Raw genomic sequence first — 26,914 nt, 5'->3', positions numbered from 1 at the left:
CTGGAGAGATGGCTCAGCAGTTAAGAGCACTTCCTGCTCTTCATGCACGTGGGTACCAGATGCCAGATCCACTAAAGCTGAAATTACAAGTAGTTGTGAGCCACTCAATATGGGTGCTGGGGATTGGATGCAGGTCCTTTGAAAGAGCAGCAAGTGCTCCTAATCACTGAGCCATCTCTCCAGCCCCTTAAAAAAATATTTTGAAGACAGTAAAAAGACAACTCACTGAATAGGAGGAAAGTTTTATAAGTAATTTATTTAACAGAGAACTTTTATCTAGAATGCATAACAAACTCGTAAAACTTCATAATTAAAGGACAGACAACCCAATGGGCAAAGGCTTAAGTCTCTTAGGTAGATACACAGCAAACACAAGAAAGATGCTCCATTTTAGCCGTCAGGGATGGCAACTAAAGGCCAAATGAGACACACTTCTTCCTCACTAGGACAGCTAAGTTAGAGGGTACAGTGCTGGCAAGGATGTGTAACAACCCAGCCCTCACCTGCTGCCAGTGGGAGTAGAAGACGGTTGGGCTCTCTTAGAAAACAGTTTGGCGAGTCCTCAAAGGGCTTAATACAATTATCATATGACCTGGAAAACAGACTCTGAGGTATATGGCAGAGAATTAAAAAAATAAAAAACACGTCCACACAAAACTTGCACACAAATTTTATAACAGCTATACTCATAATAGCTAAAAAAAAAAAAAAGCTGTAACAAACTAAACGGGACACTCACTGCACACTGCACACCATGAAATCTTACAATGAAGAGCATCAGGTCACGTACAAGTGAGGTACAATAGGAATTTGTGCTTACAAAAGCACTGAAAGAAAACAATGTCCATTGTGGGTCAAGTTAAATATTTCTAAAAGAGTCTAGGTCACTGAAATTTCCCTATTTAAAAAGAATTAAAGTGAAAATAAAAAGCTCATTGTAACAGTGATTTCAGAAAAAGCTTCTCACACGTAAAGTAGATGCCCCGCACCAAGGGCATACCCTTTCACCCCTACTTGGATCCCAAAGTGCCTAAGCATCTGCCACAAGGTAATGGTTTGCCAGCGCTGTTCCTGCTTCCAGCCTGGCCTGCACTACAGGGTTTCTTCCGAGGCCCCACTTGTTAGATAAGCAATGTATATGACCTATTTATAGCCAATTAGTGGGTGAGCGGCATGGTTTAAAACATCAGACTTATGTAACGTGGGGTGCAGGCTGAAACTGGGATGCCAGGTCCTAGGTCAGTAACGTGTCCGATTGTGACAGTACACCCGGGAAGATATGTCTCTTTACAACACCACTTGGGACTTGGTGGCTGGCAATCAGACGCCATCTATAGTCAAGACTGAGAAAGAAAATGGAGAGGTACACACAAAGGAGAAGTTGGGGTGAAACTTGGCAGAGAGCAGAGCAAGAACAAGTGGACTGAAGCCAATGAGGAGAAGGGCAGATAGGGCCAGGACTCTCTGGATTCCAGGGTCAGGCTGCAGACACAGTACCCCCGCCTCCGCCAGGCCCCTTCTCAGAACTTCCTCCATGATTTTCAAGACTACAGCTAATTCACAGATATGGAAACTGAGGCCCAGAGAGAGGGCAAAAACAGTTCTCTCTCTCTCTCTTCCTTTCTTCTTTCCTTCCTTCCTTCCTTGCTTTCATGTATTTTAGAAACCTTGGACAATTTCAGGGGAAACTTTCAAAGCATGAATCAGGGTCAATTCCATGTCAACTGGAAGCTCCGCCTGAGACTGAGGAGCAGAGCTTGGGATCCTGGCCCAGCCAGTACCGACTGCCTTCTCACTGCATTCTGGTGCTTTGGCCTTCATGCCACTGACTAGAAACTGGTCAATCCTTAACCACTGCCAAGAGCTTACAGCTGCCTATGCTGTGACGGCCGCTGACTGAGCTGTACTCCAGAGTGTCCCACAGAGCAGGCCAGGACTCTCCTGCCCTACCCATCGCAGTCAGTGCTGGGCAAACGGGAACTCCTGGGCCTCAGACCAACTGCCAAAAGCCACACTGTCCACTTAGGCTGGCCAATGCCTAGCTTGTCCTTCTGGGGTAGGAAAGTCTGGGTGAAGGCTCTGTCCACTTCTCTCGACCAATCCTAGGGTGTGTGTGTGTGTGTGTGTGTGTGTGTGTGTGTGTGTGTGTGGCCTGACAAGGCTTTCCTCCTGGGAAATGTGACAAACTGACTCAAAGCATCTCTGACAGGTGGCCTAATCATCTCTAAAAACGGCCACCCACATTTAAAACGCCCATTCTACAAGAAAACAGAGTCAGAAAACCCACATCCCAACGGTGCCACGACTCTGTAGGTGGTGCCTAGCTCACCAAGCATATCTCGGGATGACTTTTAACTTTGGGGCAGGAAAGGGACCAAAAACAAAGACAGAGGCACAGGGGGACAGGGAGTCACAGAAAAGACAACAGGATACAGGATGTTGCATGAGTGTCACTAGTGGGCTACCAGAGGACACTGGGACAAAAGAGGTCCCCAGTCCAGTGTCCACAGACTCCGGCAGCTCAGATGTCCAGCTCTTCCTTGATGGAGACACGCAGATGGCAGATGCGCAGAGGCTCTGGGGGCCCATCACCCCGAGAGGACCCCAGGTAGAAGTAGGGCCTCACTTCCCCAAAGTGGGCATGGAAGGTGTACAGGTGGCAGTGGCGCTCAGAGTCATAGAAGGACAGCTCACCCTCCTCACACTCCAGTTCCACACGCAGCCGGCGTGGCATGGCCTGGACAAGAGGGGCTGTGGCTGTGTCTGAAGTCATGCAGTGGTCTCCGTCCACACCCTGCGTGCGGCAGAGGTACCAGAAGCCGGAACGGGTGTCGTGGTAGCAGCTGTGTGAGTGGCCCTCGCCGCCCCCATCAGCCTGTGCCTGCGTCTGCACGTGTGCCTGCACCCTCACCACACCCACCCGCCAGCTCGGTAGGCCACCCACATCCACCTCCCAAGAGTGGGAGCCCTTCGAGAACACTTGAGAGCCCAGCAAGCAGGGCGCCGAGGAGAAGCGCTCTGGATTCTCCACCTGCACGCGGTAGCCATGGTTGATGACACTCGTGAGGTCATCAGCCACTTTGAGCCAGCCGGCAGCTGTATTGGGATCCAAGCTGAAGGGCACTGGAGACAGAGAGAGAAAGGGAGAGTCAGCAGACTGGACACCCTTCTTCTGCCCCCAACGCATGCATGGAACTGTCCTGGGCTGCTCGGGTGACAGAAGTCACACTTTACCCCCACCCCAAAAGATAAGTGTTAAGTCCCAGTATCTCAGGATGTAATCTTATTTGGGAATGGGTTAGAGATATAGACACAGTGAAAGAAATGTTATATGACCAACCAAGGCAGAAGCACGTTTGTCAGTCACAAGCCAATGACACTCAAGCAATGCCAATTTGTGGTCCTCTGTCATAGCAGCCACGGAAGACTAACCCAGCACATGACTAGGAAGTACGAAGGTTCACATGCTCCCAGGACACCTAAGAGATTCAAGTAACATTCCCCTGGGCCACTGCCATTTCTAGGCATGAAACCAGGGCACACTGGCAGGAGAGAGTCAGAGTGACCTTGGGGGAGGTGACCTAGAGTTGGGTCTTCCATCTTGAATATTAGAGTTATGAATATAGAAAAGAGTGTTAGCCTCTCTGAAGTGCAGCAGAGCAGGGAGGACCAGGGGCCTTGGGCATGCCTGGAAGTGGCTGCAGGGGGAAAAGTTGAGTAGCTTGGCTGTCTCTGTGGCACGGGATGGTCTCCATTGGCCTGGAGCACCTCGTTGCATCCTTACCAGATTCAACAGACCCAAGCATCTTCTTCCAGACACGGTACTGCAGGGACTCCAGATACTTGCACGCATCCATCAGCAAGCCAGGCTGGAGAGGAGCTGGCTCTACAGTGCAAAAGAGTCTGGAAAAGGAAGGCTGGGCATTGGCTGGGGCCAGGCAGGCATGCCTGACTGAGTCTACTACAAACAACAGGACTGCTTCCCTTGCCTCATACCTAAGCTTTGTGGCCATCTGTCCCAAGACAAACCTGGGTTGAGCAAGAAGAACACTGGGCTGCCACAGCCCTTTAGCAACTGGGAGACACAGTGGGAGGGTCTCCAACCTAGCTGCCATCCTCATAGGTAGAAATCACACTTGAGTCACCAGCTCATGAGAGGGCCAAGCTGGAAGGGCCTTAACAGAACTTGAATCCAAAAGAGCCACAGTGCTAACTGGCCTTTGCTGAGCGCCTGCAGAGACTGGGAACTCATTACAGCCTAGAGTACTCACTCCCATCTCTGACAGGACATATCTCTTCCTTATCCATCCTGGAGAGTCCAACGAGCATCCACCCACAACAACGCAATGCTCTCGGAAGAAGGAAGCCAGCCAAAAACCAGGCCTGCTGATAACTGAGAAACACGAGTCATGTGCCTGGTTCTGTAAATCCCTGGAGACTAGCGAACCTCTATGTTCCAAAACAACTCTCTGCCTTCATGGCAACCAGCATTGGAATGCCTTTAGAAAGCTCCCCTTGGCTGGCCTCTACCCCTCCCTCTGGATCCCACCCAGCTGGGCACGACAGCTGCCTGGCCTGTCAGCCACTGGACAGAGTAGCCCCGACTTTCTGTCTGCCCACTCCCTCCCCTCCATCATGCTTGATAACTTACCGGCGTTTTCGGCTCTTGTGTTTCTGGGGGGAAAAAGGCAGAGACAGAGTAAGAAAGTGCAGGGAATTTCTGAAGAAGAGTGGCCAGGCGCCCCACTCATGGCGAGCAGACCTGGTGTCACTCAGATGTCACACACCCAATGTGGATCTCATCTCAGATTCAGTGTCACCCCTTCCAAGTCCCAGGCACCATGGTGAAGACACAGCCGAAGGAAACCAGGTCACACTTAGAACTGATTCTAAAATTCACCAAGAGTTTTAGGAAATGTAGGATAGCAACCTTGAGAAACAACTAAGGTGGAGGACTCCTACTCCCCAATTTCAAACTTGCTACGAAAGCTACTGTGATGAAAGTGGTGAGACTAACAAGGACAGGACCACGGTCTAACGAGGACAGGACCACAGTCTAACAAGGACAGGACCACGGTCTAACGAGGACAGGACCACGGTCTAACGAGGACAGAACCACAGTCTAACGAGGATTGGACCACGGTCTAACGAGGACAGGACCACGGTCTAACGAGGACAGGACCACAGTCTAACGAGGACAGGACCACGGTGTAACAAGGACAGGACCACGGTCTAACGAGGACAGGACTACAGTCTAGATAACGGAAGCTTCACATTTAGAGCTTCTGCAGGAAACCCAGGTCAGCTGACAGACTCTCTTCTAGCCAATGGTGAGGGTACAACTGAATAGCAGCACAGCACAGGAGGAGGCCAGGTCTCTGCCTTGTAGCAGATAAAAAACCAATTAAAATAAGTCTAAGATTTAAATAAAGAGCTAAGACTGAGAAAAGACTTAGACTGGAGCATAAAAGGACAGCTCACAGCTAAACAATGAAAAGACAACCTGACGGGAACTGCACAGCGGGCATGGCGGCACACACCTGCAGTCCGAGCACTCAGGAGGTAGAAGCAGGTGGATCTCTTAAGTTTGAGGCCAGCCTGGCTTACAGAATGAGTTTCAGAACAGTCAGGTCTACTCAGAAAAAACCTGCACCTCTCCCTACCCACCTCCACAAGAAAAAAAGAGAAAAAAAAAAAGAAAAAAAAAAGGAAGAAAACTGTATAAAGAAATTAAATGGACATAGAAGAGCTACCAATAATGATCCAGAGGCACCTGACATGAATGAACAGAAGCCTACTGTCATCAGCTACCTGGAGAATGCCCATCGGAAGCAGTGAGACAGCACCCCACTCATAAGAAGGGCTATGGAATGGAAAAAGTGGCTAAGAGGTACAGAATCTTGGCTCTCGTACTCGGCTGACAGGAACACAAAACAACACGGCTGCTTTGGAAAACTGCCTAGCAGCCCTTTCATGGGGAAAGCAGAATTATCAAATAAGCCAGAAATCTGCTCTTGGGTACACAACCAGAAGTAAATACATGTCCACACAAAAACAGTACATACATGTTTGGAGTCCCACTCCCCACAAAAAGCAAAAGAAATAACTTAAATGAGGATCGGTGGATGGATAACAAAATTATTTTATGAATTACATTATATTATGAATAGTGTAAAACACAACATACAAGGGAAATTATTTGGTCATCAGAAGGAAAAGGGTAAGTAAGGAACACAGCTTTTGGAAACCATCAAGTGATGTTTTCTTTTCCAGGAGCATTCTGGGTACAGGACAACCTGTTCAAGACTTCAATGTGAGGCCACTGACTGAACATGGAAATGCTCTTGTCCCTTCTCACACCACTGCAAGACTCTCCAGAGAGACCTCACTATGCCTGAGGCACAGAGACCACCTTGCCACTGGGACTGATATATTATAAAGTAGCTTATTCATTATAAGGCCACAGAAACGTCTCTGCAAAAAAGGACAAAAATCAATAAACGGATGAAAGAAAATGAAAAAAAAAATTGAGACAGGGTTTCTCTGTGTATCTTTAGAGCCTGTCCTGGAACTCGCTCTATAGATCAGGTTGGTCTTGAACTCACAAAGATCCGCCGGCCTCTGCCTTCCGAGTGCTGGGATTTAAGGTGTGTGCCACCGCCACCCAGAGAAAAGGAGGAACAGAATTCCTGCTCTGTGCCTGTGTGCAGGTCCAGGTACTCACGCACATGTGCTCCTGGAGTTAGAGTCAACCTCAGCTCACTCCCCAGGGGCTATCTGCCTTGTTCCTGACATAGTGTCCTTACTGCCCTGGACCTCACCAAACAGTCTAGGCTGCCTAGCCAATGACAGGTTCCAGGATCAGCCTGGATCCTCATGCTCAGAAGGTAAGCACTTTACTGAGCCATCTCCTCAGCCTGGAATTACTCTTTCTTTAACGAGAGAGAAAGAAGGCAGAGGGAAACTCCCCCCACTCCAGCCTCCCAACAACAACAACAACAACAACAAAAAAAACAAAAAACAAAGAAAGAAAAGATCAAGGATAAAGGGTTGAGCATGTGCCTCAGTTAAGAGCACCTGTCCTGCACAGAGCCTGGGCTTTGGAGCCACCAATGCAAAGGGAGGGAAGGAGGTAGGGGAAGGAGCAGAGAGAGAAAGGGGAGATGAGAGAGAGAATCCTAAGATAAAACAATCGGGGCCAACTAAACGGCTCAGCAGTTATGGCTGCTGTCTGGGACCCATAGTAAAAGACTCTGACCACCATTAGCTGCTCTGACTCCCACACAGGCGCTTTGCAATGTGTACCCACTGTGGTGGTTTGAATGAGAATGTTCCCCATAGACTCACTGGGAGTGGAACTATCGGGGGTGTGGCCTTACTGGGCTTTGAGGTTTCAGTAGCTCAAGCCAGACCCAGTGGCTCACTTCCTCCCTTGCTGCTGCTTGATGATCCAGATGTAGAATTCTCAGCTACTTCTCCAGCACCATGTCTGCTGCCATGCTTCCTGTCACGATGACAATAGACTAGACCTCTGAACTGTAAGTCAGCCCCAATTAAATGTTCTCCTTTATAAGAGTTGCCATGGTCATGGTGTCTTTTCACAGCTATAGAAACCCTAAGACACCAATCTACAACAAATAAAAATGTAATTACATTTTTTTTAAGTTTGAATTGTTGCACAATTTAAAAAGACTATTTCATCTGGGATGGGGAAAGAGTAAAGTTAGTAAGAAATGGTGGCAGGGGCAGGAGGACAATTCAAAGCTGCCAAGCCACCGCTCTGGCGGAAGCCACGCCACTGAGGTCCTCGCAGCACCACAGGAAGCCTGCTGTGGGCGGGGGGTCTTGAGCTGCTGGCCCCTGACCCCTCCCACCCTCAGATCAGATCCTGAGCATCTCACCATGAGGAAGGTCATGTCATCCTCTTTCATCTCCATCTGCAGGCGCTCAATCTCACGAGCCAGGGCCTCAGTCTGTTCCGCCAGCTGTTTCATCTTCTCCTCGGCCAGCAGGTGCTTCTTTCTGCTCTCTTCCTTCATGGCATCCAAAGTGGCCTGTTCCTCCACCCTCAGGAAATCTCGGAGCTTGTCAAACTCATCCCGGATGCGGCCTTCCAGCCAAGTCGTCTGTACCTGCACCAGAGCAGGAAGAAGCCCACAAGGTCAGGAGTCAGGTTTGGGCTGCCCCTAGCTGGTGACTACTTTCAGCAAAGCAACTCAAAGGCTCTAGATGTGACATGAGGAACCCCTAAAGATAAAGATCAGGCTACCTCTATAGGTCCAGATGGTTTGGTATAGTTGTGGCAAGTATTTTATTATGGTTGTTGTTAAATATATTTGTTTTTCAAGACAGGGTTTCTCTGTGTAGCAGTCCTGGCTGTCCTGGAACTCACTCTGTAGACCAGACTGGCCTCGAACTCAGAGATATCTGCCTGCCTCTGCCTACCAAGTGCTGGGATTAAAGGTGTGCGCCACTACCACATGGCTGCAAGTATTTATTTTAATGACACCCACATTCCAAGCCACAACCACAAAAGCAGTGAGGACAAACTATGCAGATCCTCAGAGGAAAAGCAAAGAAATACTTGTCTGTGGAAGAAGAAAATCACCACTTAGCACATGAAACTCCGAAGGCTCCCAGAAAGAATATGATGGAGTGTGTGAGCATAACTTCCTGGTTTTGAGGTTTACTGCATAGGCCAGGAGGCTGTCCTTGAACTTACCAACATCCACCTGCCTCTTCCTCCTCAGTGCTGGGACTAAAAATTTCATCTGAGGAACTGCTTAGATCAGATGGCTTTGTGGGCACATCTGTGGGGGACTCTGGGTTGTTAATAACATAGGAGGACCCAGGTTATTATGAAAAGTACACTCCCTAAGCAGGTAGTCCTGCAGTCTGTAAGAAAGCTAGCTCTAAGCCGGTCTGTTAGCCAGCAAGCAAACAGCATCCTCCATGGTTCCTGCTGTACTTCTTGGATGTGGCGCAAGTTCTTTGGTCAGAGGTAATGTTCTACGGGACAGACTTGCCCAGGTCCTTGCTCTGATGTCTTTTAATGATAGACTGGAACCTACAGACTGAAACAAACCCTTTCCTTCCATAAGCTGTGGTCATGGTGTTTGTCACGGCAACAAAACCCCGAGCTAGAACATGCAGTAAAATCAGTAATTAGATGAAATTCATATATGTAATGCCAGGGTGATTATCAGAAAAATAATTCAAACCACATGTTCTAGCTACAGCAGGCTGTCCTCTAATGCAGGGACTCAAAGCTCAGTACACACTATGGCTCTGAGACGATAATGACAAAATGACCTGCTGAAAAATAACAGAAATCCAGTTCACTGAAGATATGGCATGCTAGGAAAATTATGTGCAGCATATATATAAACACAATCCACCCTCATTTCCTAGGAACAATAACTAACTGAAAAAGAGCTTTAATTCTAGCACTCGGGAGGCACTCCGTGAGTTCAAGGCCAGCCAGGGCTACATAGCATGACCCTGCCTCCAAAAGACCAATACGTAAACACTTGCAGTTCAGGTCACTCAGGGCTCTGACATCCTGGGATGGCTGTGCTTGGTTGTCAACTTGACTACAGCTGGAATTATCTGGAATCCAGAAATGGTGGGCACGTTCCGTTTTTCTAGAGAACCCTAATACACATGATGACAAGTTGATTTCCAAAGACTCAAGTCAGCTTGTTGGTCTGTGAGCCATCACGAAGGCTTCTCTCCATTGCTGCTTCCACGCATCGTTCTGAATGCTTAAAGAGAGACTGCACGAGACTGACTGCTCCCACTTGGTAGGGCGAAGGGACTTCCTGAGCACTCAGGGTTGGGCTGGTTCTACTACACAGCCTGCTCCTGTAGTCCCTGTCCCGCCAGCTTGCGAACTGTTTCTAATGGTTTCTCTAGCTCTAGTCTGACACCTGATGTAGCCTTCCTGACTCTCTGGACCCTCCAGTACCTGTGCACCCAAGGTCAAGGCCTCACTGTGCCTTGTTGTGGCGTTTACACCAGCCAAAAGCTTATGCCTAGAACATTATGATACGAGAAATAATGAAGGTGCTTGCATTCCTTACATTCTGACGGGAGCAGATAAAAAGCAAAATAGAAAGGTAAATTGCAGGTTAAGTGTTCAGGGAGACATGCAGTAGAGTAATGAGGTATGGCGATCTTGGGAACTGTGTTCAAAGAGCAGCTCCCAGAAGGAATATGCAAATTGAGACTTTAGAGTGCAGACCTGATGAAACTGGGACCAGTAAAGGAACAGAGATGGCCACCAGATGGGCAGGTATAGGGCAAGAAAGTCTAGAAGCTACTAGAATCAGGGGAAGGGGCCACTAGTGGGCGGTGTAAGTACAAGCATGCCATGGCTGACATGGTTTACCTAAGACTGCTCGCTCAGGTGCCTGGACACTGACTGCAGGGGAGTTGAGGCAGGTGGGAAGGCCAGGTGAGTTACAGCTGTGGGGTGGGGAGTTTGACAGCCACAGATCATTCTGGAAGGAGAACTGGAAGGTATCGTATGCTCTCTAATGAGCCCTACGTCACCACTGGTTTGACCATGAGCTGGTGATGCGTGACACCACAGATGTTAATCTTTAACACACGGTACAGATGATGGTGTCTTCTGCATGCACTCCTGTGGCTGCTGGCCTGACCATGCCCTTCATCAGTGTCAGAGGGTCCCCAGTGGCATCAAAGGGCATAGCCAAAGCCAGGGACTCATCTTCCTGCACCTCTCAATTCTCCCAAACTTCCCACCTGCCCCAGCACTTACCTCATTGTGTTTGGCGATGGCCTCAAAGGTACGCCTCAGGGACCAAAAGGCCTTGGCTTTCTCTCGAAGCACATGCTCCATGTTCTTACACTTGGCCTATTGTGGGGAACACAGGGAGACAGGGAGACAAGTTAGCACTAGAAGTCAGGCCGGGGAACTAACACAGCTGGAATTACACTGTGGAGTTCAACCATAAACTGAGGAAGCCAGTCTGCTCCAAATGTTGTAGGCACAGCTGGAAGCTGGGTACAGCCCTAACTCTGAAATGCAAATGCGTGTTTCCTCGATCCTCTAACCCAGCAATGGAGATGACACCTGGTACAGGTGGGAAGCAAGGTTCAGGGGTTCCAGTTGGTCACCGTACAGTAAACAACAGCTTATGGCTGCTCCTAGAATCCCAGAGCTATTGGGATACCGTCAAGATGGCTTGGCGACTGGCTCATTCTGGCATTCCCCAAACTGGACCTGCCGACAGCTACTCTGAACAGGACAGATGGTATAAATGGTCCCCGTCATTTCTCAAGAGGCAAAAATAGTCCTATGAGATTTCACCTAAATATGCCTCCATATCCACCTTCTCCTTTAATGGTGCTGGGACTACAGGAAATACATTTAGCAGCAAATTTATGCACTTTTCTGAGACAAGGGCTTACACCAGAGCACACGCGGGCTCACTATGTATGTAGTCAAGCGATGGGATCACACAAGCAATCACACCCAACTAGTTCTTTGTACTTAAAAAGTATTTAGGGCTGGAGAGATGGCCAAGAGATCCAGAGTTCAATTCCCAGCAACCACTTGGTGGCTTACAACCACCTATAATGAGATCTGGTGCCTTCTTCTGGCATGTAGGTGTACATGGAGACAAAATATTATATATAATAAATCTTTAAAAAAATAAAAAAAAGTCTTAGTATTTTTCTTTTGGTGGTACAGATGTAGTACGTGGCGTGTGAGTGACCACATGCTCTTGAAGGCTGGAGGGGATGCAAGGCCGGTGTCCACTCAATCAATCACTCCCCACCATTAATCTAACATTTCTCTTTTATTTTTGAGATTATAATTAAACCTCATTTGCTTTTAATTTCATTGCCTTTTTAAAATTTTCATCACATGAATATATTTATATACAGATATTCCTAAATACAACCTGCTCAGTCTGTAATGTTGCTTGTATGTGTTTTCATAGCTGAGCATTTGATACTGGGTAGCCAACTGGTGTGCTCTTCCTGGGGAAGGCTCTTCCCCTCTCAGCTTTAGTTGCCTGTAGTTCTTTGTGTAGGGCTGAGGCTGTGTGGTCTTTCCCCCACCCTTTTGGAATGTCTGTTGGTGTGAACAAATGTCCTGTTCAGCTCATGTTTATGCGGTCATGCTGGTGAGACTTTATGGGTGTCGCTCCTGACAAAACCAGGAGACGGTCTCACAGCAAACTCCCTCATCATCCATCTGGCTCCTCCTCAATGTCCCAAGCCTTGGCCCACCATAATCTTAATGTAGGTACTGGGAATCAGAATCCAGATACTATGCAAGGGCAGTCAGTGGAACTGGAGTTAGAGACTGGATCTGCCCAGCAGCAGTAATAAAACACACACACACACACACACACACACACACACACACACACACGCCCTTTATTATATCTACAGGGCTGTGGCCCACATCTGTAATCCCAGCACTAGATGGGATTCAAGGGCCAACAACCTAGCTGAATCAGTGAGCTCCAGACCCCCCCCTCACACACACCCCACTTCCCCATCCACGCACAAAAGAAAAGTGTACTCTGTCTAACCCTGAGGACACTGGACTTGAGGACTTTCTAAGGTCTCTCTGAGCACTCAGGTTCTTTCTTGAGCTCTGGTTGGATGGCTATGACATGTTCTAAAATCTTGTCAGCCCTTCCATCGGGTCCCACTGTGTTAGGGCGAAGTCCCAGCTCATTAGCATCCCCGTCAGTGTCTTCAGAATGGATCTGCTTGGCCGCAGTAATAAAAACACCCACACACATAGCCTTCATTACGTCTACAGAGCTGTGGGCCACAAACTTAACAGAACAACCAGAGGGAAGAATTCTTCATTTTGCTCAGTTTCAGAAGTGTTGGTTCAGGTTCAGTCCATCACGGGGGTGGGGAGGTGGAGGGGGTGGGGGAGTGGAGCAGATGTGTCCAAGAAGCTGAGAAAGGGATACAAGATATAGCCCCAAGGACACCCCCCAACAAACTGCCTTCCTCCACCTAGGCCCCACCTCCTAACTTACCACCTACCAATGAGGCCATCAAATGATGAACCTGTGAGAGCACTCACTGACAGGGTCAGGGTCTCACTCTCGGAACACCTTCAGACACTCAAGCAGTTGGGCTTTACTGCCACAGTCAAGATTAACCATCACACAGCGTCAGGGTTTCTGTGGACATCAAACTGTGTTAATACTTAAGAGGATCTAGCACAGAGTAAGTCAGTCCTCAAAGATTAGTGCTGCTGGGTATCAGCACTAATCCTCCTCTGGGGATGCCAGCGGGTGCCCCAGGAGGGCTGTGCTTACTCTATCAGCCCCCCACTCTTACCTTGGGGTGGGCCTTCCTATGCTGCTTGCTTCCTCAACTCACACCCACATCCAACCACACAGAACCATGCTCATCTACCAACCAACTGCCTCGCCCGCTCCTCTGAAATGTCAACTTCCAGAAGCAGAGGGTTCTAGTTTGCTTTCTGTTGCCATGACAACCAACAATAAAAATGTTTATTCCGGTTTATACTTCCGTGTCACACTTCCTCACCAGAAGACGTCAGGGCAGGAAATCAAGCACGAACTAGTACAGAAACTTCGGAAATCAGGGAGGCATGCTGCTTTATGAGTCATTCCCAGGCTCGTGTTGTTCAGTTAGCTTTCTTATACCACCAGGATCACAGTGTATCACACCAATCACCAACTAGACAATCTCTCGGATTGGCTGATTGGCTGATCTCTTTGGGGAAATCCCTCAGTTAAAATTCCCTCAGATGGCCCTAGGCTGTGTCAAGCCACAATGACAGAGAGGCTGTCCTACGGACCTAAGCAGTCAGAGTGCAGCAGACAAAGGGTCCTCAGTGTGTTTATTTCACAAACGAATAAATGAATGGGCCATAGAGCATCTGAGCACGCAGCGTGTGCCCTCCTGGATCTTTCAGACTAAGCTACTCCCAGCTCTTAAATTGTGCTGAGCACCCACTGGAGGGCACCACACCACCATTCTAAAATGAAGGGTAGCACTTGGGTCTCCTGGTTTCACTAGGTGTCTAATGCTTTCTCTCTTCTAGAACCTTCTACATGCTGTAGCATCTGCTTACAAATAGCTCCCCTGGCCTCCTTCACCTGGTTATAGCCTCTACATCCTTCAGATATTTGTGATTACCTCCCTGAGAGTAGGAATTATGAACTTTGATCTCCTCACTGTCTGAGACCTCCCCAGAACAAGAACAAAAGGCTATCTCCAAGCCTATGTGTTGGGAGCAGTGAACCCCCAGATCCTGAATTTCTTGTAAACAACTTGTTTTCTCCTGATCTGAGTGCCTACAGCTGCTCTAAGCACAAGAGCCCCAGGAGTTCCTGACGGCAGGGGAATGGTTTCTGGTGCGTTTGGCTGGGATGTGGCTATCCCTATATAAGCTGCCCCTGGACACAATAAAGGGGGCATTCTTGGGGCATTTTGGTATCAAGGATGATCTGTGTCTCTGCCTCTGTCTGTCTGTGTGTCTTTGAATCTCCAGCCCCTTGCCGGGTTCACGAACTGTATGGTGGCGCATAGAGCGCAGACGGGTGTCGTGGGCAACACCTATGTTTCCTGCCCCCTGGTTCACTGGTCTTCAGTTGAGGCTTGGTCCCCCGCCCGCATTCTGGGGACACCACCCATGCTAATCTGTACATCTGCCAGCCTTGGGGAATTCAAATCAGGACCCAAACCTACGGACTGCCCACTTTGGCTATACCAAATAGGGATCTAGCATTTCTGCAGGTGGAAGTGGGAAGAAGAGTGGACGACCACCGAGCAGAGTGTGGGAAGGGTGTCTGGAGATCAGATGCTGTGGGCTCTTGCCGTGCTTCCTCTTCTCTATGCTGGGCTTCCTAGCAGCGAGACTCAGCCCTCCCAACTGTGGGTCTGACCCATTTATTAGTAGCGGATGAAACAAATTTAGCTGTTTGAGTTCATCAGTAGCTTTAAAAAACAGAAAAGTTACAAGACACTGCCAGAGGAAAATGCACATTTCAGGACCCCCCCCCCCTTTTTTTCGAGACAGGGTTTCTCTGTAGCTCTTGTAGACCAGGCTGGTCTCGAACTCATAGAGATCCGCCTGCCTCTGCCTCCCAAGTGTGGGATTAAAGGCCCTTTTAAAAAGTCAGTTGATAAGCCAGTATGAGTGCTCTGGAAAGCAATGGAGCATTTCTAAGCGATTAGGCCAAAGGTTTTTGAAAATGTCTGACCTTGTTTACTCAAAAAAAAAAAAACCTTTTTTTTTCTGTTTTATAACAAAGATTTCTCTCTGGGCCTTGAGTCACAGGCCTGTAATCTCAGCCACTTAGAAGGCTGAGGCTAGCGGAGAGCAAGTTCAAGGCCAGCCTGTCTAATTTAAGAGCTTGGCTCAAAATCAGAACTAGGCTGAGGATGCAGCTGCGTGGTAGAGTACTTGCCCGGAATGTATGAAGCCCATGCTTGGACCCTGCAGTACGGACATCCACCCTTTCCCACGCTAGTTTTGCTGTGTCAGCTGCTCTTGGTTTAATTATAGCCACTGGAACTCCTGAAATTTGATGCTAAAAGAGTAATCGGAGAAATGCAGCAGGCCAGCGCCACAAGCCAGGGGGCGGGGGCGCTGAACTGGGGAAATCTCAAGGCCTCAGAATCCGAGCTAGGGCCTGACCTCCTTCTAAAGTGAACATGACAAGCCCAAAAGTCTGAGGGCAGTGCACTGCAGCACTGTTCAGAGGGGCCTGGAAGGCGGACACGAAGGTGGCTGGGCCTGGGGGAGGGAGAGGAGGCAGTCCCGGGGTCCCCAAGAGTGGGTGGCGCGTTGCTCACCCGAAAGTCCTGTGCAGTGTCCTTGATGGGCTGCACGCGATGCTCCTGGTGCCGGGCATCAGCCTGGCAGGCGCAGCATAGCAGCTCCTTGTCCTCCAGACAGAAGAGAGTAAGAGGCGCGCGGTGCGTGCGGCAGGGGCGCGGGGATCGGCGACCTGTCCAGCGCGCGCCCTCGGCTTCCTCCCGCAGCAGGGTCTCCACCAGGTTGTTGAGCGTGTGGTTGGTGCGCAGCTCCCCGGGAGCAGCTCGTTCCTTGCACACTGGGCACGAGGGCGTCGTCTGCACCTCCCAGCAGCCGCTCACACACCGGCGGCAAAAGTTGTGGCCGCAGCGCAGCGTCACCGCGTCGCGGAACGGGTCGTAGCATACAGCGCACAGCAGCTCCTCTTTGAAGGAGCGAGAAGGTCCAGGGGACACAGAGGGGCCCGGCTCCATCGCAGGAGCAACTGCCTCCGTGGTCACCACCGACGGCTCCTTCTTGACCAGCCTGTGGGCGTGGTCCCAGCCCGATAAGCGGAGAGCGACCGCGACTCCAACCTATGGCGAAAGCGCGTTAAGGGAGCTGACCTGCCCACTTCCGGTTTGTGCGGGGTCTCCCGGAAGAGGTGTGGTCCTTGGTCTCTTGTCCCTGGTCACGGCTCATCGCTCCCAGCTCCCTCCCGGGCAATCCACGTAGGTACACGGGTGAGGATCTTGGTTCCCAACCGCAGTGCGAGACCTATGTTGTGAAATGGAAAGAAAGTGAAGCCGAGGGCCGCCATCCTTACTTAATTCCCAAAGTCTCAGACTCCCAAGATAGGTGGAAGTGAACGTTCGTGTTTTACCTCCTTAGGTCCTCGAACCCGGCTCCAAAGCAGTGACTGGGTCTTGCAGCACTGAGAATGGTTTGTCAAAACCATCACATAGGTCGTTCACTGACTTTGGTCCGACTTAACACAGTCTCGAGGTAGCCTTAAGACCTGACAAGTTGCGATTCTTGGCTTGTGGTTAGATAAATGAGTTCGGTTCGTAAAACTGTGGTCTCCGTGAAAAGGGCGCCTGAGAGGAATAAATATGGGAGCATGCTCCTGGCATCAGAGCTCCATTAAAGGCAGGATGAGAAAATCGTGGTGAACATGCTTGCAATCTCAGCACTTAAGAGCCTGAAGCAGGAGGATCAGGAGCCCAAGGCCAGTCTGGGTTACGCAGGGACTTTTTTTTTTTTTTTAATCCACACTGGATTCTTGCCAAGAATGACAGCTGAATGTTCTCTAACTGCCGGTTCCTGCTTCTTTCTGATAATTTAGTAGCCTTCCGCTATGGAATATCTTTCGCGGGGTGGGCTGGCATGAAAGGCGACTCCTGTGTATAGAGTCTTGAGAACAGAGACCAACTGACTTTCCTGACAGTCTTTTCAAGGATGTTACCAAACACCTTGGATAGCTGGGAGCTGTAGAAACAATGTCATTTCATTCCAGATGACGTCTCAAGGTTTCTCTCCTGGAGGGCATGTGTGTCACACAGGAAACAGGCCTGGTGAGGAACACTGATAGTGTTAATTATCTCTGCTAGTGATTATGGTCCTAGGGTCAGTGGCATGCAGGTAGGGCAAAATGTCAGATCATTTACAATAGTCCTTACCTCCTGGGATCGACACCATCAGTTCGTACTGTCTTCTGAGGGTGTATGGTGTGAACCCATAATGTTCTGCAGCCAGTCACCCAGGAGGTAGCTTCAGTTTGTTCCTGTCCTGTTCTGTTTCAGGGCTGGGTTGGAACCCAGGGACTTAGGCAAATGCACTTTGCCAGGGACTATATTCCCCAGCGCTTGATTTACAAAAACAAGATCTCACTTTCTATGGAATTTGTAATACTTCCACCTTAACCTCTTGTGTGCTAAGATTATTTTGTTTCCCAGGGATGGACTGACATCTTTCCTTCCTTCCTTCCTTCCTTCCTTCCTTCCTTCCTTCCTTCCTTCCTTCTTTCCTTCCTTCCTTCTTTCCCTAAAGATACAGATTTTTATTTATTTTCTTATGGCCTATGATGTATCTATAGATAAATGTAATGGAAAGATTTTTTCATCTTAATAATAACTTCAAACACTTAAAAAAACTTTTCATTGTTTTATTTCACATGTGTTGGTGTTCTGCTTTCTGTATATCTGTGCACCACCTGTGTGCCTCAAGCCCAGAAGAGGGCATCAGATCCCCTGGAGCTAGAGATACAGCTGGTTGTGAGCTATCCTGTAGGTGCTGGGAATCAAACTCAGGTCATCTGGAAGAAAAGGCAATGTTCTTAACCAATGAGCAATCTCCTCAGCCCCCAAAACATTACCTGGGAACCAAAGGTAGTGGCCTCTCATTAGCCCAGGTGAGACTTTAACCCACAGCCCCTGGTTTAGGAAACTAGTGCCTGAACCATTAGACCCCTGGGGCAGAACCTCATTATCTTCCATCATGTTCTCTCGCCTATGAGTGCCAGCTGTGTGGACCGTTTGTACTACTCTGTGGACTCCATTTGTTCTCACCTAATTGTCTTAGTTTTGTCGTCTGTTCCCCACTCTGATTCTGAGGAGATCCACAAAACAGAGAATAGAGAGTTAAAACCTGGAACTCAGGATGTGGGCCTGAATTTGCTGTAGACAGGCTGGCCTGAACTAACAAATACCCACCGGTCTCTACCTCCCAAGAGCTGGGATTAAAAGCATGCCCCACCACATCAAGCTAATACAGGCGACTCAACTACAACACAGCACATGAGTGAGCATGCAGCCCATGAGATCTGCAGTCCTTTAGGAACTACGAAGGGGCCTGGTCAGGAGCTGTGCAGTGAGCTGGGATGTAGTCTGGAGCACACTGTCCTGCTTCCCTGCCTTCCTTTTTCTCCACTGTATTAAGAAAGACGGAACTACCGCCAGGCGGTGGTGACACACGCCTTTAATCCCAGCACTCAGGAGGCAGAGGCAGGCAGATCTCTGTGAGTTGGAGGCCAGCCTGGTCCACAGTGAGTTCCAGGATAGGTTCCAAAGCTACACAGAGAAATCTTGTCTCAAAAAAACAAAAAAGAAAAAAGAAAGATGGAACTGATTGTTTCAAGTTCCTACCAGGTCAAATACTCTGGAATTGTCTTATTCTTTGCATAATTTCAGGAAGAGACTCATTCGTATTTATCTGGAGATCAAGAAAAATCAGTCTTGCTAACTATTAGCCAATCTGGCACCAATTCTGACCATTACTTTTGTTAGATAGGGCGTCATCTAGAGGCACTTACTGAATGGCACGTCCTCCATTCTAGCTAAGCTACAGACATAGTTCCCCATTTCTGTCTTCTCCCAGCACACACACCAAGCCAGGCTCTGCAGATTTCCAAACTCCTTGGCGTCATGTGAAGCATATAATTTATTTTTAAATGCTGCACTACGTAAACAATTACTAGGAGCTGAGACAAGAGCCAGTGTTTGGGTCTGTTTCCTATTCCTATTGCTAGAACCACAGACAAGATGGTTTACAGAGAACAAAAGTTCTGGAGGCCGGGAAGTCCAAGAGTGGGGTGCCAGCCTTCCTGCTGCGTCACGATGAGACAGAACATCGTACAGTCAGACAGGCAACTGTGCCAGCTCAGATCTCTCTTTCGTTTATAAAGCCACTGACGCTGTTAAGGTAGCTTGTGCTGGTTAATTGTGGTCAACTTGACACAAGCTGGAGTCATTTGGAAAGAAGGAACCTGAATGAAGAAAGTATCTCAACGTGATTGCCCTGTGGGCAAGTCTGTGGGGGCATTTTCTTGATTAATAATTGATGTGGGAAGGTCTAGTTCACTGTGGGCTGTGCCACCTGGGACAGGTGGTCAAGGACTGTATAAGAAAACATTTTGAGCAAGCCATGAGGAGCAAACTGGTAAGCAGCGCCCCTCCATGGTGTCTGCTTCAGTTCCTGCCTGGAGTTTTCCTACCTTGGCTTTCCTCAACAGAGAGTGACCCAGGATATGTAAGCCAAATGAATACTTTCCTCACCAGGTTGCTTTTGGTCATTTTCTTTATCACGGGAATAGAAAATAAACAAGGATTGGGCCCCAGCCTCGTGACCTCATCCTAAGAGCCTCCCAAAAGCCTCTTTTCAAATAGCAACATGAATGTAGGGATTGAATTCCCCAGGCATGAACTTCTGGGTATCTGCTGAAACCCTAGCAAGAAGGAATGCAGTGAACAAGAAATAAAGGCAAGCACCGCTCTATTGCATAACAACAGCAGGACTTAACTATGCACTGTTTACAAGGAATCCCCTTTACAAACAGCCCTTTAAGTAGCACAAGTAAACAGAGAGAAAAGGCTAGTGCTGATTGGTGCTGTGGTTCTGTGCCTATCAGGACAGAGAATGTTACAGCAGAAGGTGAATTCAGCAGGAGAGTCGCTGATAGCATCTTTAGAGACAGGCAGCCAGGGCTGCAGACCCAGAAGAGCTTCTTCATTAGTTGCCAGGCAACCTGTACGGAATGCACAGTGACCTGAAGCTCTCAGTGAAGACTCCATGGCTCTCTAAAGACTAGAGTCTGAAAACGAAGATGAAGGGTACTTAGATGTTCTGGGTGATGCAGGGAGATTGCCCCTAGCAAATGATGTGCAATGCAAGTGACCAGGGATGTGTCAAGGGTAGTAAGCCACCTGCCTCTGGATCGGGACCCCAGACATCTTTGATTCAGCCTGTTATGTGTACTTATGATCTTTAAAACTATAAACACATGTAAGGCCCCAAGATTAGTTATTAACTAGGCCTCATACTATCTTTCTGGTCTCCCCTGGGGCTTCAAAGAGTGGTTATACCAGCGCTATTCTTCTTGTCCAGAGAGAAATCAATAATGAGAAAGGGCCTAAGCACATGCTAAGAAATTCTTAAAACCCTCCAGCAGACTTCCTCAAAGTTTATTGGTCCATGGGGCATGGTAGTATCACACCTTTAATCTTAACACTCAGGAGGCAGAGATAGGCAGATCTCTGTGAGTTCAAGGCTAGCCAGGACTGTATAATGAGACCTGGTATCAAAAATAAACAAAAATCGCTTATTGGTTTATCATGGAACTGAGCCAATCAGAACTGCCTTGAGTCACATGGTAGGGAATTGTCATCCAGATACATTTCGGCCTCTGTTTTTTCTACCAAAGAGGGGCAGTTCACTACTGGACAGTTAAGTATAGATTCGGGACAACTGCCGCCACTTACAAACTTAGAGAGTTCTCATGAAAATTTAGATTCCTATCTCTGTCTTTTTTATTAAAAAATTGTGACTGTAGTATAATGTACATAGTGGAAAGTGCATTGAAGATTCTTGAGGGTACACCTGGACAGTGTTTAGCATTTTTTGTTGCTATGCAAGCACTGTGCAGAGCCCATTACTTATAGAGCTTTTTGTCCACACGTTAACCAAGTCCCTGCATTCTGCTCCCTGGAAACCACCTCTGTACTTTTTTCTCTATGTACTTGACCACTCCAGATACTTTTGCCAGTGGATGGATGCACACGGGGTTTGCCTTTTTGTGGCTAGCCCTTTTATAGCTAGCATGAAACATCTCTCAGAGAGAGAGAGAGGGGGGGGGGAGGGAGAGAGAGGGGGAAGGAGAGGGAGAGAGAGAAAGGGCGTTGACAAAGTGGGGCACCAGGAAGAGCAGCCCCAAGGACACCTCGAGGTTTATCCCTGCATATAACATCCCTTGCATGAATGAGCTACGTTCTCTTTATTCTCTCTCTCTCTCTCTCTCTCTCTCTCTCTCTCTCTCTCTCTCTCTCTCACCAAGCTGGTCTCGAACACACAGAGATCCACCCATCTCTGTCTCCTGAGTGCTGAGATTAAAGGTGTGCGCCACCACCGCTCGGCCTGTTTATCCTCTTGTCCATCGCTGGAAGCTATGCTGCCTCTACTTCCTGGCTGCTCCTGATAATGAATGCTCCTGTGACTATGAATGCAGAGACCCCTTTCAAGACACTTCTGCATTCCTTTGAGGATGTGCTATATGCATTGCCCCTTATATTTCTGAGTGGCCACCGTGCTGTCATGGTGTCTCCTCCCATCAATAGAAACCCTAACTAAGACAAGAACCTACAATAACCTTGACCTTGACCTTGATGAGGAGCTGTGTGGGCAGACAGCATGCACAGTGCACATGTTGTGTGTTCAGAACCAAGGTTGCAATGAAGCCTTGTGATGGAACACAGACGAGTCTCCTAGAAACATGCCTGATTCGTCACATGTTTAAGCTGAAGTTTGGGTCACTGATCATTACCACCACATTTTTCATGACCCCCCCCCCATATTTCATGACAACATTATGTGGAGTCATGACACACAGTTTAAGAAGTTGAGAACTACCCAACCCCAGCCATCCACATGGCTTCAAATCCCACCCTGAAGTTTGTCGCCCGTTCAGCCGCTGTCGTAAGCTCCAGTCCCAGTGTGTTAGGTCAGGGGTGGAGATGACAGAACTGAGAAAAAGATGAATAAGAAAAGTATCAGGAAGACTAATGACTCTTGACCATGCCCTTGTAGAGCCCGCTATTTAAAGAGGGACACAGGGATGCCCAACAAGTATGTGTGAGGGCAAGGGCTAAAGGGAGAACGGAGAGGGTTGTTTAGTGAGAACCACCACCACCACCTTCCAGCTGCTCTACACTGAAGGCCAGAAAGACATCCGGAGTACATCTGTGGGCAAGAAACTGCATCTGTGCCATCCTTGAAAGACAATGATCAGAATAACAAAGGAGAGAGACTGTTCTGAAAAGAGGAAGAGCATCCGAAATCCCAAGAACTCAAAAGCACAGAGGAGCAAAAAGCTACAAAGAAAACCATCCCAGGCCCCTAGCATAGGCACCACCTAAGCTAGGTGGCACTGGTGAGCAGAGCTGGCAATCCCAGTCACAGAATCCACCCTGCAGTTCTCACAGCTTTCAGTCCACTGGGGGATTTGTCTTGAGGGTGATGCTCACGACAAGCTAGCATTACACAGGAAATCCCTTTGGTCACACTCCCCACCTCTGAGAGCAGAGCAGGGGCCATCTTGAAGGGGAGTCTTTTGTTGAAGAGTGCATGTGTGAAAATAAGGAACAGTCACAAGCCATTGACCCTGGGGATACCTGTGTCTGAGTGACCAGTAGCTGTGTGAAACAGTTGTGGATGGGGGAGAGCCCGACATGGGCTGAGAAGTCCTGGTGGCAGGTGACTGCCAGCTGGGTTGGGCATGGCAACTGGTGGCTCTGTAGTGAGAAGCCGCAGTACCTGAAGACAGTGATGGAGACAGACAGATGTAATCCATGTAGGACTCAGAATGCCAAAGCACTGGTCCACAGGCACACCTGATTGCTGCATCCTCCTCCCTCCTGTGAGATGTTTAGCGTGGATCCTGCTCAGCGGGTGCTAAGCCTGGACCCCCAGTGCAGGTCTGGCTGCTGTGTGTTCCTTCCACTCTCCATCAACCCAGGACCCTTCCTGGGTTGTCTGTTAGCCACCTCAGTGGGAAACAAACTGGGGACTCTGGAGCAAGACAGAGTTTGCAGAATCCACAAAACTCAGTTTGTCCAGGAACAGTTTCTGATGCGCGTCTATGCAAACCTATAACTCTCACCTCAAAAGGAAGAAAAGTTAGTCCCTTTTGGAGCCAAATATAAGTGGCCACAGCCCAGGAACAAATATACAAATTGGTTCGAATTTACCATAGAAACAGTTTTATGAAGTTTTCATAGTCACAGAACAATAAAAAAAGTCATAAGTCATAATACATTTCAAATTTTGTTGGTGAGAGCATCAGGTAGATGGGTTAAAACACAGCTTGGAATTCCCAACTATCAGCCTCATGCGCTACCCGACAAAAGCTTGGCCTTTGGTTTGGTGGGAGCTAGCAGGCAGCTAAGTGAAAATATTCTAACCCTTCCACAGTGGCTAAAGCTCTCCCAGTAACTGACTGTGCAGGAAGGAGGCTCGGTGTAAGGTGTCTTTCTCTCTAGGAGCTCCTCTGCATGTGTGCTTAGAAGGGAAGCTCCTAACCTGAAGCGACAGGCAAACCCTTGGCAAGGGGTTTTGGTACGAGCTAGGCTCAGCACCACCCTGAACAGTGGAAAAGACATGAGACCCCAACCTGAGCTAACCATACTCTTCACCCCACAGACACCAGTGTCAAAGGACTCAAAAGGAAGACACTCTGATGCTCTGTTACTTTTTAAAAAAATTATTTCTTTTCCTCATTTTTTTTCTCTTTTCTGAGTAGACATTTAATATCTCTTATTTTTTAGCATTTGATGTTAGTTTAACTCCTTGTGTTGACCCAGTTTTGTTTGCATAATTTTATTATTGTGAATTCACTTATGGTTTTGATTTGTGGCAGCCTGGGTGACGTTGGCAGGTCCCACTGCAGGTGAGAGAGACCACAGTGGGTGGGAGACAGACATACAGGCCATGCACAGAGGGTTTGGGTGTAGAGTTTTATTTAGTGGGTACGGAAGGGTATGGCAGGTTAAGGGGTAGAAATAGAGAGAGAGAGAAAGAGAAAGAGAGAGGGAGAGAGAGAGAGAGAGAGAGAGAGAGAGAGAAGGGAGAGAAGTTTGGGAGTGGGCAGAGCTTGTCTCTTAAAGGGACAGGATACCCAGGTGACAGAGCAGGCAAGCATAATTGTAATTATAACACTTATCTCTTGTGCTTTTTCCCTCCCTCTTGTTAACTTGGTTCTGCTTACTCCCCTGCTCCTATTTCCTGGCCTCTCGCTTTCCTTATTCCTTTATTATTTTTACTGTTACCTTCATTTTTATTTTATCTATCTATCTATCTATCTATCTATCTATCTATCTATCTATCTAACTAACTATCTATCTATCATATGTTTTGTTTTTCAAGATAAGGTTTCTCTTGGTAGCCTTAGTTGTCCTGCAACTCACTCTCGCCCAGGCTGGCCTCAAATTCAGAGATCCTCCTGCCTCTGCTGGGATTAAAGGTGTGTGCCACCACAATCTGACATATTCTTTAAGTTCATCTTTTGCTCTACATTATTTTGCCACTTTATTTTCTAAGGTGATGCAGCAGTTGGTACCAATAAATTGCAATCATATTTCTTTACCTGGGTGGGTCTGATGTTACTGTTTTTACAGTATTGTTTTCTCCCCTGTAAGTGTCTAAGTGGTCTGGCAGATTGAGTCCTCAATGGAAGATTGCTTACTAAAAAGACCTTCGCGAGAAAACAAGCCAAGCAGTGGTGGTGAATGGCTTTAATCCCAGCATGCAGGAGACAGGCACAGGCAGACGTCTGTGAGTTTAAGGTCAACCTAATCTACAAAGCAAGGTCCAGGACAGTTAGGATTGAAAACCCTGTCTCGAAAAGTCAAAAAAAAAAAAAAAAAGGAAAGGAAAGAAGGAAGGAAGGAAGGAGAGAGAGAAAGAGAGAGAGAGAGAGAGAGAGAGAGAGAGAGAGAGAGAGAGAGAGAGAGAGAGAAGTACTCCAAACCCCCAACTGGAAGATATTTATTCCAGTTGACGCACAAATCGTATCACAGAACGTAACAAACATGTAAATTAATGCAATAAACTCTGTCAAAAGATCATAGCTTCTTAGTGACTATGTCTGAAGATACTGAGATGATTTAAAAATGTGAAAAGGATTCTAATGTCTGATTATAAGAGACTGGAAAGGTGGCTCAGACCTGCCTATAACTCTAGCTGCAGTTGATCTGATGCCCTCCAGAAACACTACTCTCACTTGTACATACTCACACGCAGGCACACACACACACACACACACACACACACACACACACACACACACAATTTTTTTTTAAAAAATTAAAGCTTTTTTAAAAGTCTAATTATAAAACAATTGATGCTTTCAAAGAAGATACAAACAAAAAGAGAATGAAGTAAACTTGTCAGTTCAGGTCTTGGATAAGAAAGTCAACAACACCAATAAAAACAAAACACCTGAAGCATGTTGGAAATTTAAAAAAATTCAATAAATCAAATTTAAAATAAACTGGTAATCATCAATATATGAGATCAAAGTTAAAGAAAAGCTTCTCAGGGATTGAAGACACAGTCAAGAACGTATTACTATCAAGTATCAGTAAGGAAAAAAAATGCAAACATGAACTCAAGAACTCTGGGACATGATCCATAAGGATTGAAGGAGTCGTAAACTGAAAGCATAGAATATTTATTTTATAAAAGTTTACATTGAAGTCTAGGAAGACATATGGACATCCAAGCAAAAGAGGCATTTAGGACCCCAAATGCACATGACTGAAAAGGAAGCCCCCCCACCACACACTGTACATACTACTCTGGCAGAGAATCCAAGTTCAGTTCCCATCACCAATGACAGGTAGCTTGCAACCACCTGCAACTCCAATTCTAGGGAAATTCTCCTCCTCTGGCTTTCTGGGAAGTCTGTACTCACGTATATAGACCACATATACATCACTAAAAATAATAAAAATATATCTTAAAAACTATAAAGAATACAAATAAACAATAATTAATAATAACAAGCTGAACTCCAAATTAGTGGATGAAAAGAATGATAAAGATAGACAGAAAATTAATGAAATGGTCATTAAAAGAATAATACAAAAGCCAGGTGGTGGTGGTGCATGCCTTTAATCCCAGTACTCAGAGGCAGGAAGATCTTTGTGAGTTCAAGGCCAGTCTGTTCTACAAAGTGAGTTCCAGGGCAGTCATATCTATTATACAGAAAAATTCTGTCTCAAAAGCAAACAAAAAGAATACAAAAAGAATAATGCAAAGTATGAATGAAGCAAAGAGTTGTTTCTTTTAAAAAAATATTTATTCATTATGTATACAATATTCTGTCTGCGTGTATGCCTGCAGGCCAGAAGAGGGCACCAGACCTCATTACAGATGGTTGTGAGCCACCATGTGGTTGCTGGGAATTGAACTCGGGAACCTTTGGAAGACCAGGTAATGCTCTTAACCACTGAGCCACTTCTCCAGGCCCAAGAGTTGTTTCTTTGAAGAGATAATATCAGTGAAACCTTAGCAAAACCTACAATGCAGAGTTACCCTGATAGCAAAACTGAAAACCGATGCAAATCGAGGGCAAGAAAATGACAGACCAGG

The 26,914-nt window shown here is 47.5% G+C and overlaps 1 protein-coding gene across 1 annotated transcript; it reads right to left on the bottom strand.

Annotated features, from left to right (window-relative positions):
- Positions 1-230: 230 nt before the first annotated feature.
- On the bottom strand, positions 231-17,011 carry Trim35 (tripartite motif containing 35). Its single transcript, XM_048421741.3, has 7 exons — positions 16,659-17,011; positions 15,835-16,552; positions 10,784-10,879; positions 7,902-8,132; positions 4,652-4,674; positions 3,785-3,903; positions 231-3,123 (listed from the first exon to the last, which is right to left on the bottom strand). Exons 2-7 carry the CDS (start codon positions 16,267-16,269, stop codon positions 2,522-2,524), a joined length of 1,506 nt encoding a protein of 501 aa, XP_048277698.3. The 5' UTR covers positions 16,270-16,552; positions 16,659-17,011; the 3' UTR covers positions 231-2,521.
- Between the last annotated feature and the right edge of the window lie 9,903 nt (positions 17,012-26,914).

The sequence above is a fragment of the Myodes glareolus genome, chromosome 12 (assembly GCF_982192425.1).
Source record: "Myodes glareolus chromosome 12, mMyoGla1.1, whole genome shotgun sequence".
Lineage (NCBI taxonomy): Eukaryota > Metazoa > Chordata > Mammalia > Rodentia > Cricetidae > Myodes > Myodes glareolus.
This window is presented reverse-complemented; position numbering and strand designations above follow the sequence as displayed.